Genomic DNA, 18,529 nt, shown 5'->3' on the forward strand with positions numbered 1-18,529 from the left:
TCCTTGATCCAGACCTGGGCCTGAACGGCTTGACAGGTTTGACGTCCAAAAAAACGCTTCTGCCCCAGTGGCGGACCTTGGCAGACCCTGGCTGCAGTCCGTCAAGGATCCCCGCTCCACATAATGGACGGACACAGGTCCGGTCCCTCCTCGAGGCAGCGAAGGATCTTCATTCAGTCACCCAGCTCACCGTCTGGTCCGCACGCGCGAGACACCAGGTCACCGTCGCAAACGCGGACGCGACCCCCACCACACCTCGACGGACCGCGTCCACAAACGGCTCCAGACGGCCAGCCAGGGTCACATTATCCAACAAGTCAGCTTAGTCAGAGCCGTCGACGGCCACCCCGCCCATCCACTGCTGCAACCCCTCCAGGAGCGGACAGAATGGCATTTGTGGATAGTAGCATCGCAGAATACGCGAACGCGAACGCGTCGCTGGGTCACAGGCGAGGACGAAGCCACGACGCGGTCCCCTTGGATATGGTGAGTAGAGAACCGCGTTCCTTGCTTTTGTTCACTCAGCAGAGCGGTTACCAGGACAAAGGCAAAACTCCAGCACTACGCCTCGAAACCGACGTACCCTCAATCGCTATCCGGTCAGTGGAAATAGAAAGAAAGGTCAGCAACACCCGAGACTCGATCTTGACGCAAGGGTCTACCGAGTCGTCCATCTACCCTGCCAGCACTCCTACGGATACGGACATGACGACCACCGCTCCACCTTCTCCCCTTTCCCCTCTTTCCCCTGTCCGACCAAACCATGCGCTCAATGTCAGCCTCGGTCAATTGCATCAGTCAAGGCTACACGACTTCAATGCGGATGATGTTTCTTATCGACTCCGTCTCATGGTCAAGAACAACTATTTCTTGCCACCTATGCACACTAAGCCATTCTCTTACGATATTTCTACTCCTATCACCTCTACCAAAAAGTCTCCAGTGCCTTCCTTTCTAGACTTTTTACGTCCCGGAAAGAGTCGTGCCGCACCACCGACACCGCCTGCAGAGCGTACCGAGCGTACCTTGGTCGATCCAATGGACCAGTCGCCGCGTAGCAGCTACTTTCCTCCCGAAAACCTCAGACCGCAGACCAACTCTGCCGCCTTGGGATGCCAGAATCGAGTTTCGAGAGTGGTTGTGGTGCGAGAAAGGATGGAGGATCTGCCCGGCGCGTCGAAGAAGGCGGAAAGGGAACTGAAAGCACAAAGCTTCGCCCCTCGTGTCAAAGAATTCGAAGCGGGATATTTGGGTGGCCGACAGGAAGCATTCACCGGAATCATCGATCCCACTGATGCTGTGGACATGCCCCTTCCTACTTCGGATTACCCCTTTGCAATCCAGGCATCTGAGCACCACGGTCTTGGAGTGGCGGATTCCCTGGGAGCTGCGGTGCTCGCCGACCATTTGCCCCCTCCTTTGAGCCCCGGCCAATCGTCGGTCGATTCCAAAGAGCACGCCTGGAGGAAAGACATACTTTCTGCAGCTGTGGGCTATTCGCTTAGCAACTCTGTCGCGTCCAGCTCATCCGTGGCATCTGCATCGGTTTCCGGATCGCCGGTACCATCACCAGCTCCCAGATCATCATCGTCATCAGTGCCAAAGGAACACCGCGTGCCCCAGGCGCTGAAACTCGATAAAAGGATCCTCTCTCCGCCTCCACGGCTGGACTCTCTGGAATCCCAGGGTTTACCAAGTTCAAGTCCGGGGAGCCCGCCTTCGAGTGGGCAAGCGAATAGGCCCCGGTTGACTTTGCAAGCGCCCGTGAAAGCCGAGATACCTTATCTACGGTCAGAAACCCCTGTCCCGCATACACCTCTGTCCCCGCGGCCAAACAAGCATCCGAAGTCACTACATTCAATGTCACATAGCGATCTGCATTCCTCGCAGAAGTCAGAAACTTCGCGATCGGGGGCCCTCCGCAAGTCCGCGTCGTCGCCCCTTCTTACGGAGCCGGCCGACGCCTTCCGCGGACCCGGGGCGCTTACCCCTTCACCGCCGCCACTGCCGCCCGCCCTCTCCCTTTCTCCCGCACCAGGACCTTCTTCGCGCTACTCCCGGGAAAGTCGCGCGAGCACCGCGTCATCCTCAACCACCAAAAGCTTCCGAAGTAGACTCGCATCCTTTGAGGTGGATCCAACACGGCGCACTTCAGCAGCAACGATGGCGACCCACGATAGGGCATTGACGCCCGAGGATACCCGCACACCGTCACCCACGGCATCCGCCTTCCAGGACAGGGTCTCGGAGGTGTTTTACACCGCCCCCTCGGAGGCGTCCATGACGGACCAATTCGGCGAGGCAGCCAGGAGTCAGTCAAGAGCCTCATCGTCCTCGCGAGTTACCCGTCCACCTCGATCCTCGTCGCGTCGCACACCCGCTAACCTCCACCCTCCACCGCAACCGTCCCCATACCTCCACTCTCCTTCCACCAAATCGCGCTCGTCTTCAATCACTTCGAGAAGCTCGTCCACCTCAGGTCATCATCGAAATCGTCATGGTACCATTCGGGCGGATGATATTCAGGGGCTAGAGTTTCTGGAAGAGGCGTCCAGCGTGCGTAAACCATCCTTCCTCGACATGAGCGCTGTCAGCCACCACTCTGGCGTCCACGTTGCCCCTCCACCCGCCTCGCCCGCCGACTTCTTCGACCACATCGAGAACAACGCCCTTGACGACGACGAGTCCGAGAGCGACACAGAGACCGGCCCGTCTGCCATGCCCTCCTTCTCCACCTCGTTTATAGCGCCCAGCCAGCCCTACCTAGGCGTGTTCTACAACTCCTCCCCAGATGTCTCCATGGGAGGCTCAAGTTTGGGTGGTTACCATAGCGGCGGTGGCGGCGGCCGATCGAGGTTCTACTCCTCGTCGTCACACTCTAAACCCAACATCCCGGCGGAGCGCCGGACGCCAGTGGGCAACACGCCGAACAAGGGCAAGTTCTTCTCGTCCAAGACGAAGCTGTCGCCGAGCTCGCTCGCGCCGCTCCAGCTCGCCATGCTCTCGCGCGACCGCTTATCGGAGGGCGACGAGCGGCTGCTCTCGCCCGGGGCGTCTGCGTCCGCGTCCGCTGCGATCAACGCTGCCGTCGCTGACCAGCGAGGGACGGGCGCCGGTCCGAGTCGGGGATCGTACGCGCCAGTGGGCGGATATGGGCCGAGCGCGGGGGTCGGGCCGTCAGCGGGCCCGGCGGTGGGGCCAGGGGCGGCCGCGGAGGAGAACGTGAAGAAATGGCAGCGCGAGCAGCGGGCGGACGAGTCGTCGAGGAAGCTGGATGAGCAAGTGCTCAAGTTCATCGAGGGCGATAAGGCGAGGATGAAGGAGCTGGCGATGAAGCATAAAACGGACAAGGAGAGTCAGGGGAAGTCTCCGTTTGACGGGATGCCCAGCCCCAGAAGCCATGCTCCTGCTCCTGGAAAGGAGCAATAGGGCGTGGTGGGCGGGTTCCTCGTGGTGCAGGGTGGGCTGCAGTGGGCGGATGGAGGTGGGGGAGGTAAAATGTTGTGGGATTCGGTTTCGGACACAGGTTTATCTAATATCGCGGCTGGAACTCGCTCTTTTATTTTTAAATTTTTAGCTCGTCTTCTTGCTTTCGTTTACTTATACCCGCACAGGTATCATTGTACATAGCTAACTTAGCTAGTGGCTCTAATGGATCCAGATCTGACAGTGAGTTACAGCACATGGGTTTGGCCGAAAACAGGATGACAAGCTAGAGGCTATAAGTAGGTGTGCAAGCGCGCCTAATAACTTAGTCGATCTCGGACGATGTCATCGCTCTCCGATGAACGGACCTCGCACATTTGAATACGATTCCAATCCCACCGACCTGCGTGGCCCGAGGGCTTTGTTCAGTTTTCGGTCTTGCAAAGAAGCAATGTGGCATGTCGTCTTAGTAGAGGGCAGCCTTACGTGATGGTGGCCTCGTGATGGAGAAAGAGATGGTCAGCATCACGATGCATGATAGCTGGCTCTAGTAGTGGCGAGTATGGAATCACCGGGACATCGGCACTGCGTAAGCAAAAATGAACGAAAGAGCTGGGCAATCTTCTGGCGTGCGTTTGCGATGCCGACTCGTCTACTGGGTCAGAGGGGCGATGGAGAAAGCTAGGCAAGTTGTTACCGCGACACGTTATTCGAAGTTTGTCAAACGCGTGATTTGGGGTAGACATTGAGGCGATACTTGTCTTGCGTATAGGTCTCGTTCTACTCTGATAATTGTATTTTCGAACGATAGTCTTCAGGGCAGAAAATAAAATCGTTCCTCGAGTAGATCTGGGGTAGCCCGGCGACAAGATGTCTGTATATTCATACCTCAAAGACTCCAACACTTCGATATTGCCGGTCAGACTCCATTAGTTTGCGTCTCGTACACTGTGCATTTTGCATGAGGCACAACATCTGAAGGATATCTCAGAATTCGTTGGTACTGAGGCGGAGACGAGATAACTCCAACACCTTACATTTAAGAAGAGGTGTTGCTGCTACTGACGAACGGAGGTTTACATCTCCATGCCGCATGTTCATCCTGAGTATGACAGGGACATGATTGGGGCGTCGGTTGAAGAATACTAAGAAAAAGGTGATATTCCAGTGGACCGTATCAGAGTCGCTTCGATCAGGGACCACGGTAAGACCTTTAAGATCAGCACTGACTATAACGCTGTAGTCTGGTGGCAGAAACTGAGAGCTGTCCACGAAGCAAAGATGTTGCATCATTAGTTGGGAATATGCACGCTGGTACATTGTGCGCAGTAAACCGTGGAACGGCAACGGAATACTCATGTGAGGCACTCACTTTCAGGTGAACGAAAATTAGCCAGAAACCAGCCCGCGTTATACATGTAATGTCAAGCGACTGGAGTTGTCACTTCGCGTCCGACATTCAGAATGAAAGTCGTAGATGGAGTTAGCTGTATATGTGGGGAGTGTTTGAGGTTTGCGAGAGTCAAGCTTTGATCAAGTGAGGATGGGAATTAGCCTCGACTTCGACGAGTCGGAGTAGAGGTAGTAACGATAGCCCGTCGGGCCATCTACTTCCGCGTATGAATCAACATGAGGATATCGGGAGGTGAGCGAGAAAATATGAGGAAACATAAGGATTGATTACTCACCACGGGTCTGGACAACAGCTGCAAAGCTGCATTCCGTCGGTTAAAGCTGAATTCCGTCGGCCAAAGCTGCATTCCGTCGGTGCTGAGACTCTCGCCATTGTCAATGAGGGGAGGCAGCCTCAGACACAGTGTGTCAAACCGCAGGGAAGATGATTCTCTCATTATCCGTCGGAACCTAAGGCATGGAACAAATGGGTCGAAAGCCCATGCTTGTGTCTGCAAGTCGCGGAGCGAGAAGAAATAAACTAGATATGAGTAGCGGCGAAGCTGCACGCAATGCAACTGCAGAGTCAATGCTATTGGGGTATGAGCCATTGGCATTTGATTAGTTCCACTGACGAAGACGGAAATCGGAGGATAATGTAACGATCGATTACTCACCGGCACCGCAGGAATTGACGGCGGGGACGAAACGGAAGATGATGTCAGGTTAGGTGCGTCTTGTCGGTGGGATGCAAGGCAACATCTGTCATCACTCGTAGCTAAGTAGCTTCAACCGCGCCGAGTCGGTCCCGAAATTAGCTGGAGAGGCCAATATGAGAGAATCTTGTTTATGCCATCGACTCAATTGTTGGTAGGCGATGTCAGTGAGATTGTCGCTAGAGGACCTGCAGAAGTATATTCACGAGGCGATAGGTGAACATTTCCCTTGACATTGTTTCACAGTCAATAGTACCTGCAAGACGCGCAGGCATACCCATAGATATGTTCCAATCGCGCACGTTACCACTCGCCATACCCAAGACGGACGAATACAGTGAACGAAGTGTGTTACCATCGCAGGAGAAATCATGCCTTACTCGATGCATTCGAAGACCGAGCACACTTGGGTTTGAACGCTAGCCGGGGGCATCATGCTCAATGGTTCGCCACAAAACTTGGCATCGGGCTGCAGGGCTACTGTGCGGCACACCTGCTCGGTCATGTATGAGGTTGTGTCTGTCAGCAATCGTAATCGGCCTCGGGGATGAAGACCTGGCTTACTGCTTCAACGGCAGCGGAATCGGCATTTAGTCGAGTTTTAGTCTCGGCTTACCGATCGCCGAGTCCATAGCACGATCGATGACAAACATGATTCATCACGATGAGAAAGCCGACCCAAGGATTAGGGACTAGTTGTTAGAAATAAGGGATCGATACGAACTGGTACCGTCATATCTGACCAAAGTCAGCAACACTGAAGACGCCAGTGAAACCCGGAACGTCTAGCCAGGAACGAAAACGTCAGCAGGTCAGTCATCCAAGGGACCAAGGGGCAAGTTTTCGGGGGATGCATCCGGGTGAACACGAGGTACACAAGGACACATCAGACACCTTTCGGTGTTGAGCTCGGTCCTTTGTCATGTGTATGGAGCCTCGACGATGTATTGATGGCCGGCTGGTCTATACGATTCATGCCACTTGCCAAGAACGGATTATTTTCATGGTTTATGGCACTAATTAAACCATAAGGACGTTGCAGACGAGGATGCGAGCGAAACACACCGGAATAGCTGCGGAGTCAGCAGCTGGTCAGCAACAAGGACTCACCCGTCCGGGCCCGGATGGGTAAAGACAGCTGTGTCTCTAGGATAACATTAGTAACACTGGTACATAGCCTCAGCAGAGGCAGGGGAATGGAGAGCTTGTCTTCTGACTTGCATCGAGATTATAGTTGCCCATGACCTCATCGCCAGTGCATTGAGACAGACTCAGTGAGAGTGCGTCAGTGCCCAGTGTGAATGCCCAAGTTATGGCTGGCATTGCATCCACATAATTGCACGAGAGCAGGTAGGGATGAATAGATCGACGGTGGAAAGACATAGGTCAGCGAGGCGTATTTGAGTTAAGCGTCGCAGAGTGAGTGCAGCTAATCACCCGCGTACAACGACGAAATCTGCGACAATGGTTTGACAGAAGGGATCGACGTTTGCCACCGAGAAATAGGCCTCACCTGATTGGCTGAACGATGCCAGTTGCCTTTGGCTGCCTGTTCGGGACGTGTTCTACAGCCCTCCTTGAATTCACCGTCACTGCATATGTCCCACCACATCGCTCTCCCTGGACAATAGCCCATTGTATCGTATGCGCACTGCCTCCAAAAGTCTGACCCGTCCGACTCTTCCTCTTCAAATCGGACCGTAGGTCCGTCGAAGTGGGCCAACCGATTCAGAAGACCTTTCGACGGCTGTCTTCAAGGCTGTCTTCGATGAATCTCATCGACTGAGACGGGTCGGATGTCCCCCAATGAAGACATGGAACTAGATCGAAATTTGACGTCGTATTGTTAGACCGTTCTCGCTCTAGATCTGTAGGAGCGTACGACTATAATCCATGGTTGGAGCTTGAAGCTTGAAGCTTGAAGCTTGAGCTTGAGCTTGAAACGTTGATCTAGTTGGTCACGCTGTCCAAAGCTGTCCAAAGCAAAAGGGCACCGCCACCTAGCCGCCGATCGGCAAAATCGCCGCTGTGCTTGTGACGTCACTCGATGACGTTGTCTAGTCTATGTTTTGGAGATGATGGCCACTATGAGCCACCGTGGACTGACACTCAAAACCATGGTCAAACGCATCGCGCAGGGCCTCAAGTCTACACTCACATCCACTCGACGCTCCCGAACCTGTTGCCCGCGTGCCCCAAACCATGTTTCGCGTCGAAGACCACCGCAACCACTGGGCATATGTCTGGGTCCCCGTTTTCACGGCGTTTATCTGGTTCGCCACCCTCTGGGCAATGCTCATCACCTGGCTCGCCTCGGGGCGCCCAAAGTACCCGTCGCAAAACGGCAAGGTCACCTACATATCTGACGTCGGTGCCTCGTTCCTCAAGCCCCTCTTCGTCGTCGCATGCTGCATCACTGGTGTCGGCTTCTTCATCAGCCTCTGCCTCGAGCGCTACCTACGTCATTCTGGCCGCCTTCTGCCTGTCATGCGAAAGCGCGAGCGGTACTTGTCGTTTATGGCCATATTGGGCTCGTTCATCGGCGGGGCGGGGCTCATCCTCCTATCTGGTTTCGACACGGACCGCTACCCGACTCTGCATCGCCTCTTCCTGCTTATCTTCATCATTGGAGTTGGTTTAAGCGCCATCTTCACCGTTTTGGAGTACAGATGGATCAGCAAGGACTTTGTGGAGGTCCGCAAGCTTCGGCGGGCGTACTGGGCAAAGTCCATTATCGCGGGCACCCTGATCCTACTGGCTGTTGCGTTTGCCTTTACTCTGTACTACGTCCCAGACGTTGGAGGTGCGCCCTCTCAGCTGATAAACCTAGAGCTGTTTGCTCACGCGCTTAATCTCCACAGGTGTCATCGAGTGGATAATAGCTTTCGGATACACCTTCTACCTTCTGACGTTCTACTACGACCTCCGCATGGCGAAGGGCGTCGAGAAGGGCCAGCTGAAAAAGTCAATGGATGTCGAGGAGGCAGTGAGCCCCGCCCATGTGGTTTATGGAGAACTCAACCCTGATATACCATCCCAACAGAACGGCCGGCAGCCTCCCATCTCTACATCTGGAAGAGCAGGAGAAGGTCGCGTCGGCGAGGTGCCCGTGTATGGCCCTGGGAACAATACGATGCGCCCATTTAATGCGACCGAGAACGTTGCCCCATCAGAGGGCGCGATGACGGGTGGTCACGGTCAGCACGTAGCCCCATCGGGTCCACCGCTCGCTGTGACACGCAGTAACAGCGCTGGTTACTCAAGGATACGGGGATGAAAGATGAGGATATGAAAAGAAGAGCGGAAGACGCTCGCCCTGATACACGACACGATATCACGCTATCGCACTAATCGTTTCCTCTAATCTTAATTTGTTACGACCATGACAGCTTTTGGACGCTACGATTGGCATACCCTACGATATAGATAGTAAGGACTAGATGCTGTACCATATCCTAGTATGTAGTAAGACCTTTTTGATGCCTACCGTGTGCGTTATCTGCTTGATGTCGCCATCAGCTCTCACATAATTATCGGCTTCGCTTTCTTGCAAGAGAAGTGATCCAGTCAGTTAGGCACGCCGAGGACCTGCAGGGTGTCGACTGGTGTCGACCGATGAGAAATAGGGATAAAACGGAAGACACTAGCAAGATGGCGTGTGTCGATCGCGACAAGACGGGACTGCCATGGGCAAGTCAATTGCGGCCAACAACACCTTGAAACCGTAGTAGGTACCGCCCACCGTGTATCACGATCGGTGGATTATATCTAGGCCGGGAGCGCACCGGCAGGCCAAGAAAGAAACCGTTGATAGCAGTCCCCAGAACAGAGCACTCAGCCACTGATTTGAGTGGCGGTGGCACTCGAGAGTGCGATCTCGCAGAGTTCAGAACAAGTATCGTTCTCGCGCTGGTCGCGGACTAGTCCAGTGCGAACGGGCGACCAGAGCGCTCGACCCCGAAGCTCGCGGACACCTGTGTGAGTTCATTCTAACCAGCGAGCAAAGATCAAGACAGTCAAAGTGCCCATTCGCGCTAGGAGGCGTCACACGTACCTCGCGACCGGTGTGACGCTGGGACGCCGCTTCTGATAGTTCTCGGGCTTCAGGGGGCCCAAGCCAGCGTCAGCCACCGGCCGCCTTGCCTTGGTTTACGGCACCCGCCCGGATGCATGCAGTTGGGCAGAGCTGGGCCAGGGTGCGTTGGAGAAAGGAGGTGGACAAAGGATATATAGATAGCTGAAAGCAAGGTACAGACGAATGGGGCAAGAGGCTGATATATAGAGGGGAAAAGAGAGACAATGTCCTCCGAATTCGCTTTCTGTGCGCCATTCGAGCAATAATACATGCGATAGCACCATATTCTCAGAAACGAGGAATTGAGAGAGAACACCAGCGAAGAAAGAGATGAGGCAGACGATCCGGATGTATTGAGGAGAAGAGGGCTGCTGTTAGTGAGGTGAGATAGCATCAACGTTGGGCAACGGAAGGGAAAGCAAGAACACACATGCAGAGAGGTAGGTGCGAATTATGAGGCGAGGGCTTGCGGTACCTTCTAGATAGAGTTGGGGCATGGGCTGGCGTTAGGGCAGGGAGAGAGTGCGGTTCCGTTTTCATGGTGTTCTGCGAGCTTGCGGAAGAGCTGGGTGGCGTGTGAATTATGGTACCAACGGTCAAAGTCAGAAATGTATGTTTGCCCTCGCGTGGGACGTAACTCACCTTGACGTAGCACTCGGTGGGTTGAACACCATTCAGTGCCCATTTACCATCTATGATGAGGAAAGGAACCCCGACAACTCCACTCGACCGCGCAGCCTCCATCATCTTCTTCACGCATCCAATATGGTCTGTTGAGTCGAGGAATTTCTTCACCTGCGAAGAGTGAACTGGTTGGTGAAGAGTTTTGAAACAAATCAGGACACAGCTTACCTCCTCTTTGGTTTCCATCAGGCCGGCTTCGAGGGCCATGTCGACGAGGACTTCCCTGTTACTGATATCCTTCGCATCTCTGAAGACAGTATCGAATACTTTCTGAACGAATTTGCTCTGCAGTTCTTGACCGCCGAGCACGTAGGCTCTGGCGGCAAGTCGGTGGGCGTTTACAGGTTTGCAGACGATGCCATCACGAGCGCTATATTTGGACCAATGAGAAAACGCTCATTAGTAATATTGCGGGGCACGTACATCTTGAGTCCGACTTGCTCGGCTATGGTCTCGACATACTGCATCTTCATCAGGACGTCCTCCTTACCGAACTTCTTCTCGAGAAACTCGGTGCGCTTAATCGAAGTGCCGCATGGCAACGAGCACAGAAGAGCGAACGGACGAAATTCGATGTCAAATTGTAGTGGGAGGTCAGAGCAGGCCCTGATGGCGTCTTGAAGGACCTTGTTGCCGATATAACAAAATGCACATATCTGTATATAACCGAAGAAGGGTGAATTGATAGGTGAGTTATGGGCAGAAAGTGTGTAAGGGGAGACGTACGTAGTCGGAAAAGAATATGATCTTGACAGTGCGGCGTGTTGGCTCTGGCGAGAGGGTGGACTCGGAGTCAGACATGGTCGCAAGGCCAAAGATCTTGTGCCCAAAGGGAGAAAACCCGACTATCTCGCGGCGGATATAGCTCAAGCTGATGGGGAGGATGAGGGTGAACGGTGCTCGTAGGTTGTCTTGGAATATGTCTAAGGTCGTTCGAGGGGTGTATTAGAGGAAAAAGGCGAGCGTTGGATGTGGAGGAGGATGCGGAGGAGGTGTGAAGAGCCTGAGTGAGCACTCGGGCCCAGTGGATAAGTCTCATTCGTCCGGACGGCAGCGCATTAGCAATAATAGCGTGACTATCTGTAAGCTAACATATTGTTACGCCCCTCTTCCGGTCAGCTAGTCACATTGCTCCTGTCACGCCGATTCTCGGCATTTGTCAGGCGTCACGTCGCAATTTCCCAATCCGTCCATTCCGTCCATTCCGCCTCGTTCCTCCAGATCTCCCAAGCGTTTTTTTAGATCTGGACTTCCTCTCCAACGTCACTCCGAACGATTGGATTCAGACTAGAAGGCAAATCGATAAGCTTTCCCTACACCAGCGCGCCCTCATCCACAAGATCGGCTGCTCGGTTTGCTCGGGATCCGGGAGCGTGCCTAGAGTGTCGGGCCCGAAGTTGTCAATGGGAGCATTTTCTGGAACAAAGGTGTGGAGGCAAAACGCTTATCCGCAATTGACAGTCCGCAACCCCGGAAATCCCTTTCCTCTCCGAACCTTTTTTTACTTCTTTTAGGCCCACATTCTCGGACGTTCTAAAAAACAAGCTCGGTCCTCACCGGTCACTCTGATGTGACAACACCATGTATCGCTGTTTAGATTCGGAAGCATCAGTACAGCAAAACACCAGTGCCTTAAACGCATCCATCAAGTTAAGGCGGTCGTCGCCATTCCCCCTACTAGCTAAAAGCCGACGGCCAATGCGCGATAATCAGGACATCATAGGCACAACGAGGAAGGATCATGTACCGCAGTATTGCTAGCGTAAGACTAGCGTAAGTAAATGGCTACTGACTCAATTTTGGGCTTTTTCCTGGGATAGCCGAGTTCGTGCAGTTGCTCCGAGCCCCTCATGCCGTTTGTCCCCTAGGCTAGGAATAAAGTATATCCCAAAGGCTATGATTTCTCATTCACTTTCTGGTAGCTCGTAACGACTCATCCTCCGTGTTATTACCCGCCGCGTTTCGTGACCAGCTGCTAGCCCGTATTCGCGCTTCGATTCCTGCCTCGGTGGAGGTGATTGTTGTTTCCGCCACATGCGCATCTTGGGGAAGATTTGTGTCGAAACGGACCGCTCGTCGAAGAGGGACCAGGACAGCCATACCTCCGCAGTAGGTACAGGGGGCCTTCAGTGGCTGACGCATCCGACCTCTTGCATCCCCCACCATTCTCCGGGCGTTGACTTGCTCCTCCCCCGCTGAGTCGGACTACTAGTTCTTGCGGCTGCGCCCCATGGGCGACAGTAATGAGCCGCGGGCGGCAGTAACTATGAGCGGCCGACGGCGCAGCGCACGATGAATGTTGACGTGGACACATTGCGGTACGTGGAGCGATTTGCGGAGGTGTAGATCGAGTTGGCAATGTAATCTTCCTTTGGCCCCGACCCTCTGACTACCTTCCAGCTGCAAGCTGAGAATTTCTGCGCGTACGTTGATAATGAGTGTTTGGACGCCCACACGAGCATGTTTTTGATTCCGCACAACTCGAGGGTGTAGCTCGGATACACCTGGATCCTCTTGTTCTCCGTTTGCTGCTTCTTGGTATGTTTCCGAAAAATTCCTACTGCAAGGGCCAGCAATCAATGGTATTCGTTCTCTATGATTGAGGCGGTTACCTACTGCCCTATGACTTAAAGATACACCAGGCAGTGCTGCGCATAGCAACACGGTTCATTTCGCTCTGAAGTTAGACGGATCTACACTGACGTTGTGACTTGTTTTCCGGGCGCAATTATGTGTCACTGTCAGCGTGCCTCAATGTTTGTAATTCATCGTCAATGAATGGGGATTATCCCGAGGGGAAGTGTGCAAGAAATGCAAAGCGCTTGGGCTAGATGGTAGTTCTATGCGTCACTGGATGGTAGATATGATGAGATTGTGAAGTGGAAATGGGATCGATTCGACGCATACATTCAAAATTACAACGGATGAAAGCAATCCGACATATACAGTTCCAGCAACCAGAGCAAACAGTTGATAATCCAGGTTAGAGATAGAATGATATGTGATGCCTAGAAGATCGAGTGCACAATGTCACCTCCAATAGCGGAGCCTAAGGAATGGTTCGCTTAGCAAATTGCTGAGAGCTTCATCAATTTAGAAACTCACCTGCACCAAAACCCAGCCCTCCTGCCGCCGATTGAGCAAGCTTCGAGTGTCCGAAGTCAGAGACGGAACATCGGCGATCAAGTAAAGCACTTACTGTATTGCCCAGATTACCAAACCGACCCTGCTTCTGCGGCTCTTGCGGTGCAGGAGGGGCGGACGCTGGCGGCATGTAAGGGTTGTACGCTCCGTTCGGGGGTGGCCCAGCCGCAGGCGGCTGATACATCGGCGGACCAGGGGGAGGCCCTTGGTAGTTCATCGGTGGACCTGGAGGGGGCCCGTAGAGCATAGGAGGACCCGGAGGGGGCTGGTGATATCCCATAGGAGGCCCTGGGGAGTAAGGAGCCGGAGGACCTGGAGAGCTGTACTTGGGCTCATAGTACGTGTCCCGGTCTCGCGCCGCTGGAGGCGGAGGAGGAGCGCGCGATGTCGGTGTCCCGGAGAGCTTTTCAACGTGGTTCGCGGGAATGGTGCCTTGTTTGCCGTGCAGGCGGCCAGTCCACCACTCTGCGTTTGTCTCGGACACTATCTCGATGATGTCTCCTTTTCTGAACGAGAGGTCTCCTGGGCCCTGTAGTGCGAAGTTAGGACGAAGGCACGAAGCAAGCGTGATAACAAACATACATCGCCTGGCCAATCCCAGCTTGCTCTAGCTTCTTGAACGCGACTTGGTGAGAGGGCTCCGTTTCGTTGAGTGATCGCAAGCCTTCCCGCGCTGTTCACAAGGTCGTCGACACCTCGGGACGATGGGAGCTTGGAAAGTATGTGGTTGCCATCCACCTCGGAGATCTTGTTGTGCGAAATCAGAATCTGAATGTTCGATCTTGTCTGGGAGATCAGGTGGTCGTATATGTCGGTCATGGTTGATAGCCAAGAGGGATCTCCTGAACAACTCCAAAAAAGGAGGAGCGTATAAGGGAAGAGCTGCGCGAGTCGGAGAACCGTGAGGGTAGCCGCGGCTGCAAAGGGGGAGTCCTGGCGCTGACTAAGATGTTACTAGTACCCTCTTTGTTCTGCTCAGAGGTCGTTCGCTAAACTTCAGCCCACGATGCTTAGGCATGTTCTACGAAGGCCATCCTTACGTACGTAGAGGCTGCACATCCGTTGGAGCGCCTGCGCAGAAGAACCATTTATTAGTGGTCATGGTCGTATTCCGCTTCAAAAGAGTATTATCAGGTTATTAGCGAGATCTAGATGGCTGTAGCCTTTGGTGATGGGCTTTTAAGGAGGTTCAAACGAGTTCAAGGTGGTAGAGAGAAACCATAGAGTCCGCTGTCAAAGTATTGCCTCAAAACATCCGTAACTTGCCTTCTTGGCGCGCAGATCTCTGTTCATGAACATAAGCCACGTTCCTAATATGCCGTTTTGTTTAAATATTATGAGTATCGGTTTCAACGCTTCCGTATCATACAGGCACCAAGCGGTTCTCAAACCAGGGAATGCACCAAAGGGTAAGGCCCCCTTCGCCAACATTACCGTTGGTGATAAGCAAGAGCGGGTTTCCGATCCTACTTTCATCGTCCAGTATCTCATCAACAAGGACGGCATCGCCAACCCTGACGCCCACGTCACCCCAGCTCAATGTAGAAATTCAAGGGCGTGGCAGGCTTGGATGGAGGAGCTCATATACCCTGCAATCGTCCGCGAGCGCTGACTGGTCGACGGAATCTATGAAACTTTCAAGGTCAAGATGTTCGGAGATACGCCGTGATCGGTGCGTATGGTTGCTCCTCCCTTCTTCAGGCAGAGGATCGGGGATATCATGTGGTGGTCACTCGGCGTGGGGAGTCGCTCGCAGGAGGAAAGGGAGGGGATCAAGCTGAGCAAGTTGTTGAAGTGTTAGAGGCAAGGTTAGGTTCGCAAACATATCTACATGGCGAACAGATGTCGATGCTCGACTTGACGGTTGCGAGCCTCATTGCAAACGCATTCGGAACGGAGACAAATCCATTCTTCGTGGGCTTGGTTTTGAAGAGCTCGACGCTCGTGTGGTACGCATAGCAGGTCAACAGCGAAGTGTTCCCAGAGTACAAGAATAGACTGAGGTTCTTGAACTTGACGCTCGGGGAAAGCTGGAGAAAAAAGCCGCCTAAACGTGATAATGAATGGTCTATAGCACGTCCTGTCGTAGCACATGCTTTCGAGGACGCACGGACCATTCCTTCCTGCTGACCCTTTGCCAACGCTTGCTTTAATTGAATGAATAAATAGCTGACGCAGGCCGAACGCATGTCAGTGTTCCTTGTGATGAGCTTCGAGAGTGGACAGCTGGCGCCTTCTTTTAGCCCGGTGTTTTCGCGACGAAGCCTGCCTCGCTCGCATGATCAAGAAAGTATAAGCTGGTTGAGTGCTCCAGGAAAATCACGGGTGAACGCGGTCGTATAGTAGCGACAGCCGAAACCATGATGAGTTCCTGCGAAGCAAAAAGATTGGTATGATTGTTGAGATTCTGGGGTTGAGGGTCGTGTATACTAACAGCGATCCGGAAACTGCAGTACTACCGCACAGTTCCCTTCGACTCGCTACTTGGAGGTGCCGAAGACCGTCGTCCTCTCCGACCTCGGCATTCGCCAGGCCATCCACCAGATGCAGAAGAACGCCCGTCTATAGACTTGTATCAACCTGGATGGTCAAAGACCCTCACCGGTGCTATATACCCCTATCTAAGGCGCCCATGGTTGCTGTATTATCTCAAAGTCGATCAATGTGTATTATGCAACTTGAATGAATGCTTTTGAGCTTGAATTCATGCACTGGACAAGCCAAGAAAGCCAATGCGTTCAAAGTCTAGTAGCTCGGCCACTGCTCAATCGGCTTGGTGAGAAGTGCTTCCACCTCCGGCTTGATGCTCTTGATCAGATCGTCATACGTGTAAATGGGCCCCCATCCCAGACTCCGAGCTCTCTTCGCGTGACAACGTGAGTTTGTGCCAAATTTCTTTAGCTACAATAATAGAATAGCATCAGAACCCATTCTTAAGCAAAGGAAGCAAGTCACGTACAGAAGGCGCCTTCTCGTACTCTTCGGCGGTGAATGGTATCGGTTCGCGAGATTGTCCCTTCCCAACCTCCGCCAACACCTGTGCGACGGTCTTGGCGAGGGCGTATGCCTGGTACTCGCCGTTCTCGCCGAAGTAGAGACCTTCGCGCCCGTGGCCTACCGGTTTACCAGCGAGGATGGCGTCGAGGACAGTCAGGTACAGGTCCACACCTAAGTGACGCACACTTAGTTATTGGTATCCTAAGACGATGGCGAGACTGAAGGGAGAGTGCTTACAGTCGTTGATGTGCACGCACGGCCACCTGTTGAGGCCCTCATTGACCACGCCGCCTTGCTTGCGAACTACGCCGGCCTTGATAAGCGCTGGCACCTGGACCGAGTGGTCGTTCGAGATCTTATGGTCAACAAGAGGGCCAGTGGCGAGACCGTATATCGTGGAAGGAAGGATTATGTATGTTTTTGCATATCCTGCGCACATCGTAGTGCGATGTTAACAAGTGCAAGCTTGAGGGGACTGAAACTGAGACTCGCCTTCCTTGTCGGCAGCTACGACCAAGAGATCGACGTTTCGGTGAGGCTGGGTGTCGGCGAGCGTTTCGATCTGATCTGGGTTTGTGTCGTCGTAGATGGTGTTGCCTTCATATCGACCCTCCGCTTTATCTGTGAGAACACCTTTTCATGAGAGCTTTCAGCTCCGTTCTGAGTGGGACAAGTGGCTGTTTTCGTTTACCTGTTCCTGACTGCAGACAGCGTCTTAGCGTTCAGTATTTTTGTCACAAGGATGTAGATCAGACCGTATGGATCAATACCGGCGGGTTCCCCGTCTCTGCATGTCGTTTCTTCATGCCAGCCAGAATAGCTTTACATGCTCCAACATCGTCCGCGTTGGCCTTTGTTGTGTCTTGTGGGTCTAATCATCTATTTCCAGGCGAGTGAAGACGTACCATAGCAAAGATGACATCTGACTGTGCAGCCTGGGCTTCGAGCTTGTCGCTGTCTGAATGCGAGCCAAGTAGCACGCGTACATCAACTCCGACGGCTTGGATGTACCCCTCCAGCAGGCGAGCTTTCTCGGGCGAACGGACGAGCAATGTGAACTCAGAGGTCGCGGCGGAAGGATGAGCCAGCACCTTTTGGAGAACGGAGCCGCCTATGTATCCTAGAGATGTTTGACGTTTGGTATGATGAGAGACGTCACACAACAGCCAGATATACCGGTATAGCCCACGGCAACTTACCTGTAGCACCAGTAACGAAGACTTGAGTCTTGACAGACATGATACTCTAAAGCAGCGGAGATAATATACCAGAGAAAGAGGCGGAGGGATCATGGCGCCGCTAGGCCAGTCTAAAACGGGCTCTCCCAAAGAAGAGAAGTCGTCGAGTCACAAGGTCCATTGTCCAGGCACCTCTTTCTGAGAAACTTCGGCTTTGGTCACGAGCCAGTACCTTCAGTGCAGTTAGTACAGAGTACAAGGATAAGCTCACTAGGTATCCCGGGCTTCTGAATCTCGTCTAAAGAGGTTGATGTCACGATGAAGTTGAATAATAACACGAATCCAGGTGCCGTCAGTGAGAAAGTTCTCAGGCAGTAGGATAGACACCACACTGGAGAGAGGTAGAGCTTGAGACCAATTTGGTTGATACAACGTAACATTACGCAGTGCTTCCTCTGAGCCGTTAACGCGTTCCTGCAAGGTGAGCTGATGACTCTCGTGAGCAAGTCAGCAATATTCTGTTTGAAACCTGAAGCCTTCAAGTTGAGTGGGACCGCGTGTACTTTTTCGCTCGACTGACATTCTCCCGGCTCGCCATCGACCCCTAGAGTATGTGGGGGGAGAGCTTCGACGCTCCACGATTGCTCTGATATGCAGATTGGCATATACTGTAGTGGTAGGTTGGTAAGTACGTGTTGGCAAGATGCTGGTTCATCGATTTGCCGGAGATATTACTAAGCGACGTCGACACTTTTCGACACGCGAGTTGCCGATCCGAGCAAACAAAGTTATTCCCGTTAGCGTCTAAGCTAAAGGGTAAGAGGGGGTCGCTAAGGAACTGTTTCCTCGGGTAGATTGAAAAATTGAATGTATCATGTGATCGTGAGATAGTTTCCCCACATTGCTCTTGTTCTCTC

The 18,529-nt window shown here is 53.2% G+C and overlaps 6 protein-coding genes across 6 annotated transcripts; 3 read left to right on the plus strand and 3 right to left on the minus strand.

The window, feature by feature from the left end:
* Window positions 1–123: 123 nt before the first annotated feature.
* CONPUDRAFT_70906 (uncharacterized protein) lies at window positions 124–3,429 on the plus strand (the record flags this gene model as incomplete). Its single annotated transcript, XM_007767222.1, has 2 exons — window positions 124–486; window positions 526–3,429. 2 exons carry the CDS (start codon window positions 124–126, stop codon window positions 3,427–3,429), a joined length of 3,267 nt encoding a protein of 1,088 aa, XP_007765412.1.
* A 4,307-nt stretch (window positions 3,430–7,736) lies between these two features.
* Window positions 7,737–8,811, plus strand: CONPUDRAFT_119590 (uncharacterized protein; the record flags this gene model as incomplete). The annotated part of the gene is made up of 2 exons (XM_007767661.1): window positions 7,737–8,337; window positions 8,396–8,811. 2 exons carry the CDS (start codon window positions 7,737–7,739, stop codon window positions 8,809–8,811), a joined length of 1,017 nt encoding a protein of 338 aa, XP_007765851.1.
* Window positions 8,812–9,748: 937 nt separating this feature from the next.
* On the minus strand, window positions 9,749–11,280 carry CONPUDRAFT_163277 (thioredoxin-like protein). Its single transcript, XM_007767662.1, has 5 exons — window positions 11,020–11,280; window positions 10,717–10,949; window positions 10,462–10,663; window positions 10,252–10,404; window positions 9,749–10,174 (listed from the first exon to the last, which is right to left on the minus strand). Exons 1-5 carry the CDS (start codon window positions 11,092–11,094, stop codon window positions 10,088–10,090), a joined length of 750 nt encoding a protein of 249 aa, XP_007765852.1. The 5' UTR covers window positions 11,095–11,280; the 3' UTR covers window positions 9,749–10,087.
* Window positions 11,281–13,301: 2,021 nt separating this feature from the next.
* CONPUDRAFT_88383 (SH3-domain-containing protein) lies at window positions 13,302–14,256 on the minus strand (the record flags this gene model as incomplete). Its single annotated transcript, XM_007767663.1, has 4 exons — window positions 13,302–13,342; window positions 13,399–13,438; window positions 13,493–13,966; window positions 14,020–14,256. The coding sequence occupies 4 exons, from the start codon at window positions 14,254–14,256 to the stop codon at window positions 13,302–13,304; spliced, it is 792 nt and encodes a 263-aa protein (XP_007765853.1).
* A 1,023-nt stretch (window positions 14,257–15,279) lies between these two features.
* CONPUDRAFT_151081 (uncharacterized protein) lies at window positions 15,280–16,005 on the plus strand (the record flags this gene model as incomplete). Its single annotated transcript, XM_007767664.1, has 2 exons — window positions 15,280–15,386; window positions 15,891–16,005. 2 exons carry the CDS (start codon window positions 15,280–15,282, stop codon window positions 16,003–16,005), a joined length of 222 nt encoding a protein of 73 aa, XP_007765854.1.
* A 130-nt stretch (window positions 16,006–16,135) lies between these two features.
* Window positions 16,136–17,673, minus strand: CONPUDRAFT_142500 (NAD(P)-binding protein; the record flags this gene model as incomplete). The annotated part of the gene is made up of 7 exons (XM_007767665.1): window positions 16,136–16,338; window positions 16,397–16,605; window positions 16,672–16,863; window positions 17,126–17,135; window positions 17,190–17,285; window positions 17,340–17,554; window positions 17,634–17,673. 7 exons carry the CDS (start codon window positions 17,671–17,673, stop codon window positions 16,183–16,185), a joined length of 918 nt encoding a protein of 305 aa, XP_007765855.1. The 3' UTR covers window positions 16,136–16,182.
* Window positions 17,674–18,529: the final 856 nt, after the last annotated feature.

This window comes from Coniophora puteana, assembly GCF_000271625.1.
Source record: "Coniophora puteana RWD-64-598 SS2 unplaced genomic scaffold CONPUscaffold_3, whole genome shotgun sequence".
NCBI lineage: Eukaryota > Fungi > Basidiomycota > Agaricomycetes > Boletales > Coniophoraceae > Coniophora > Coniophora puteana.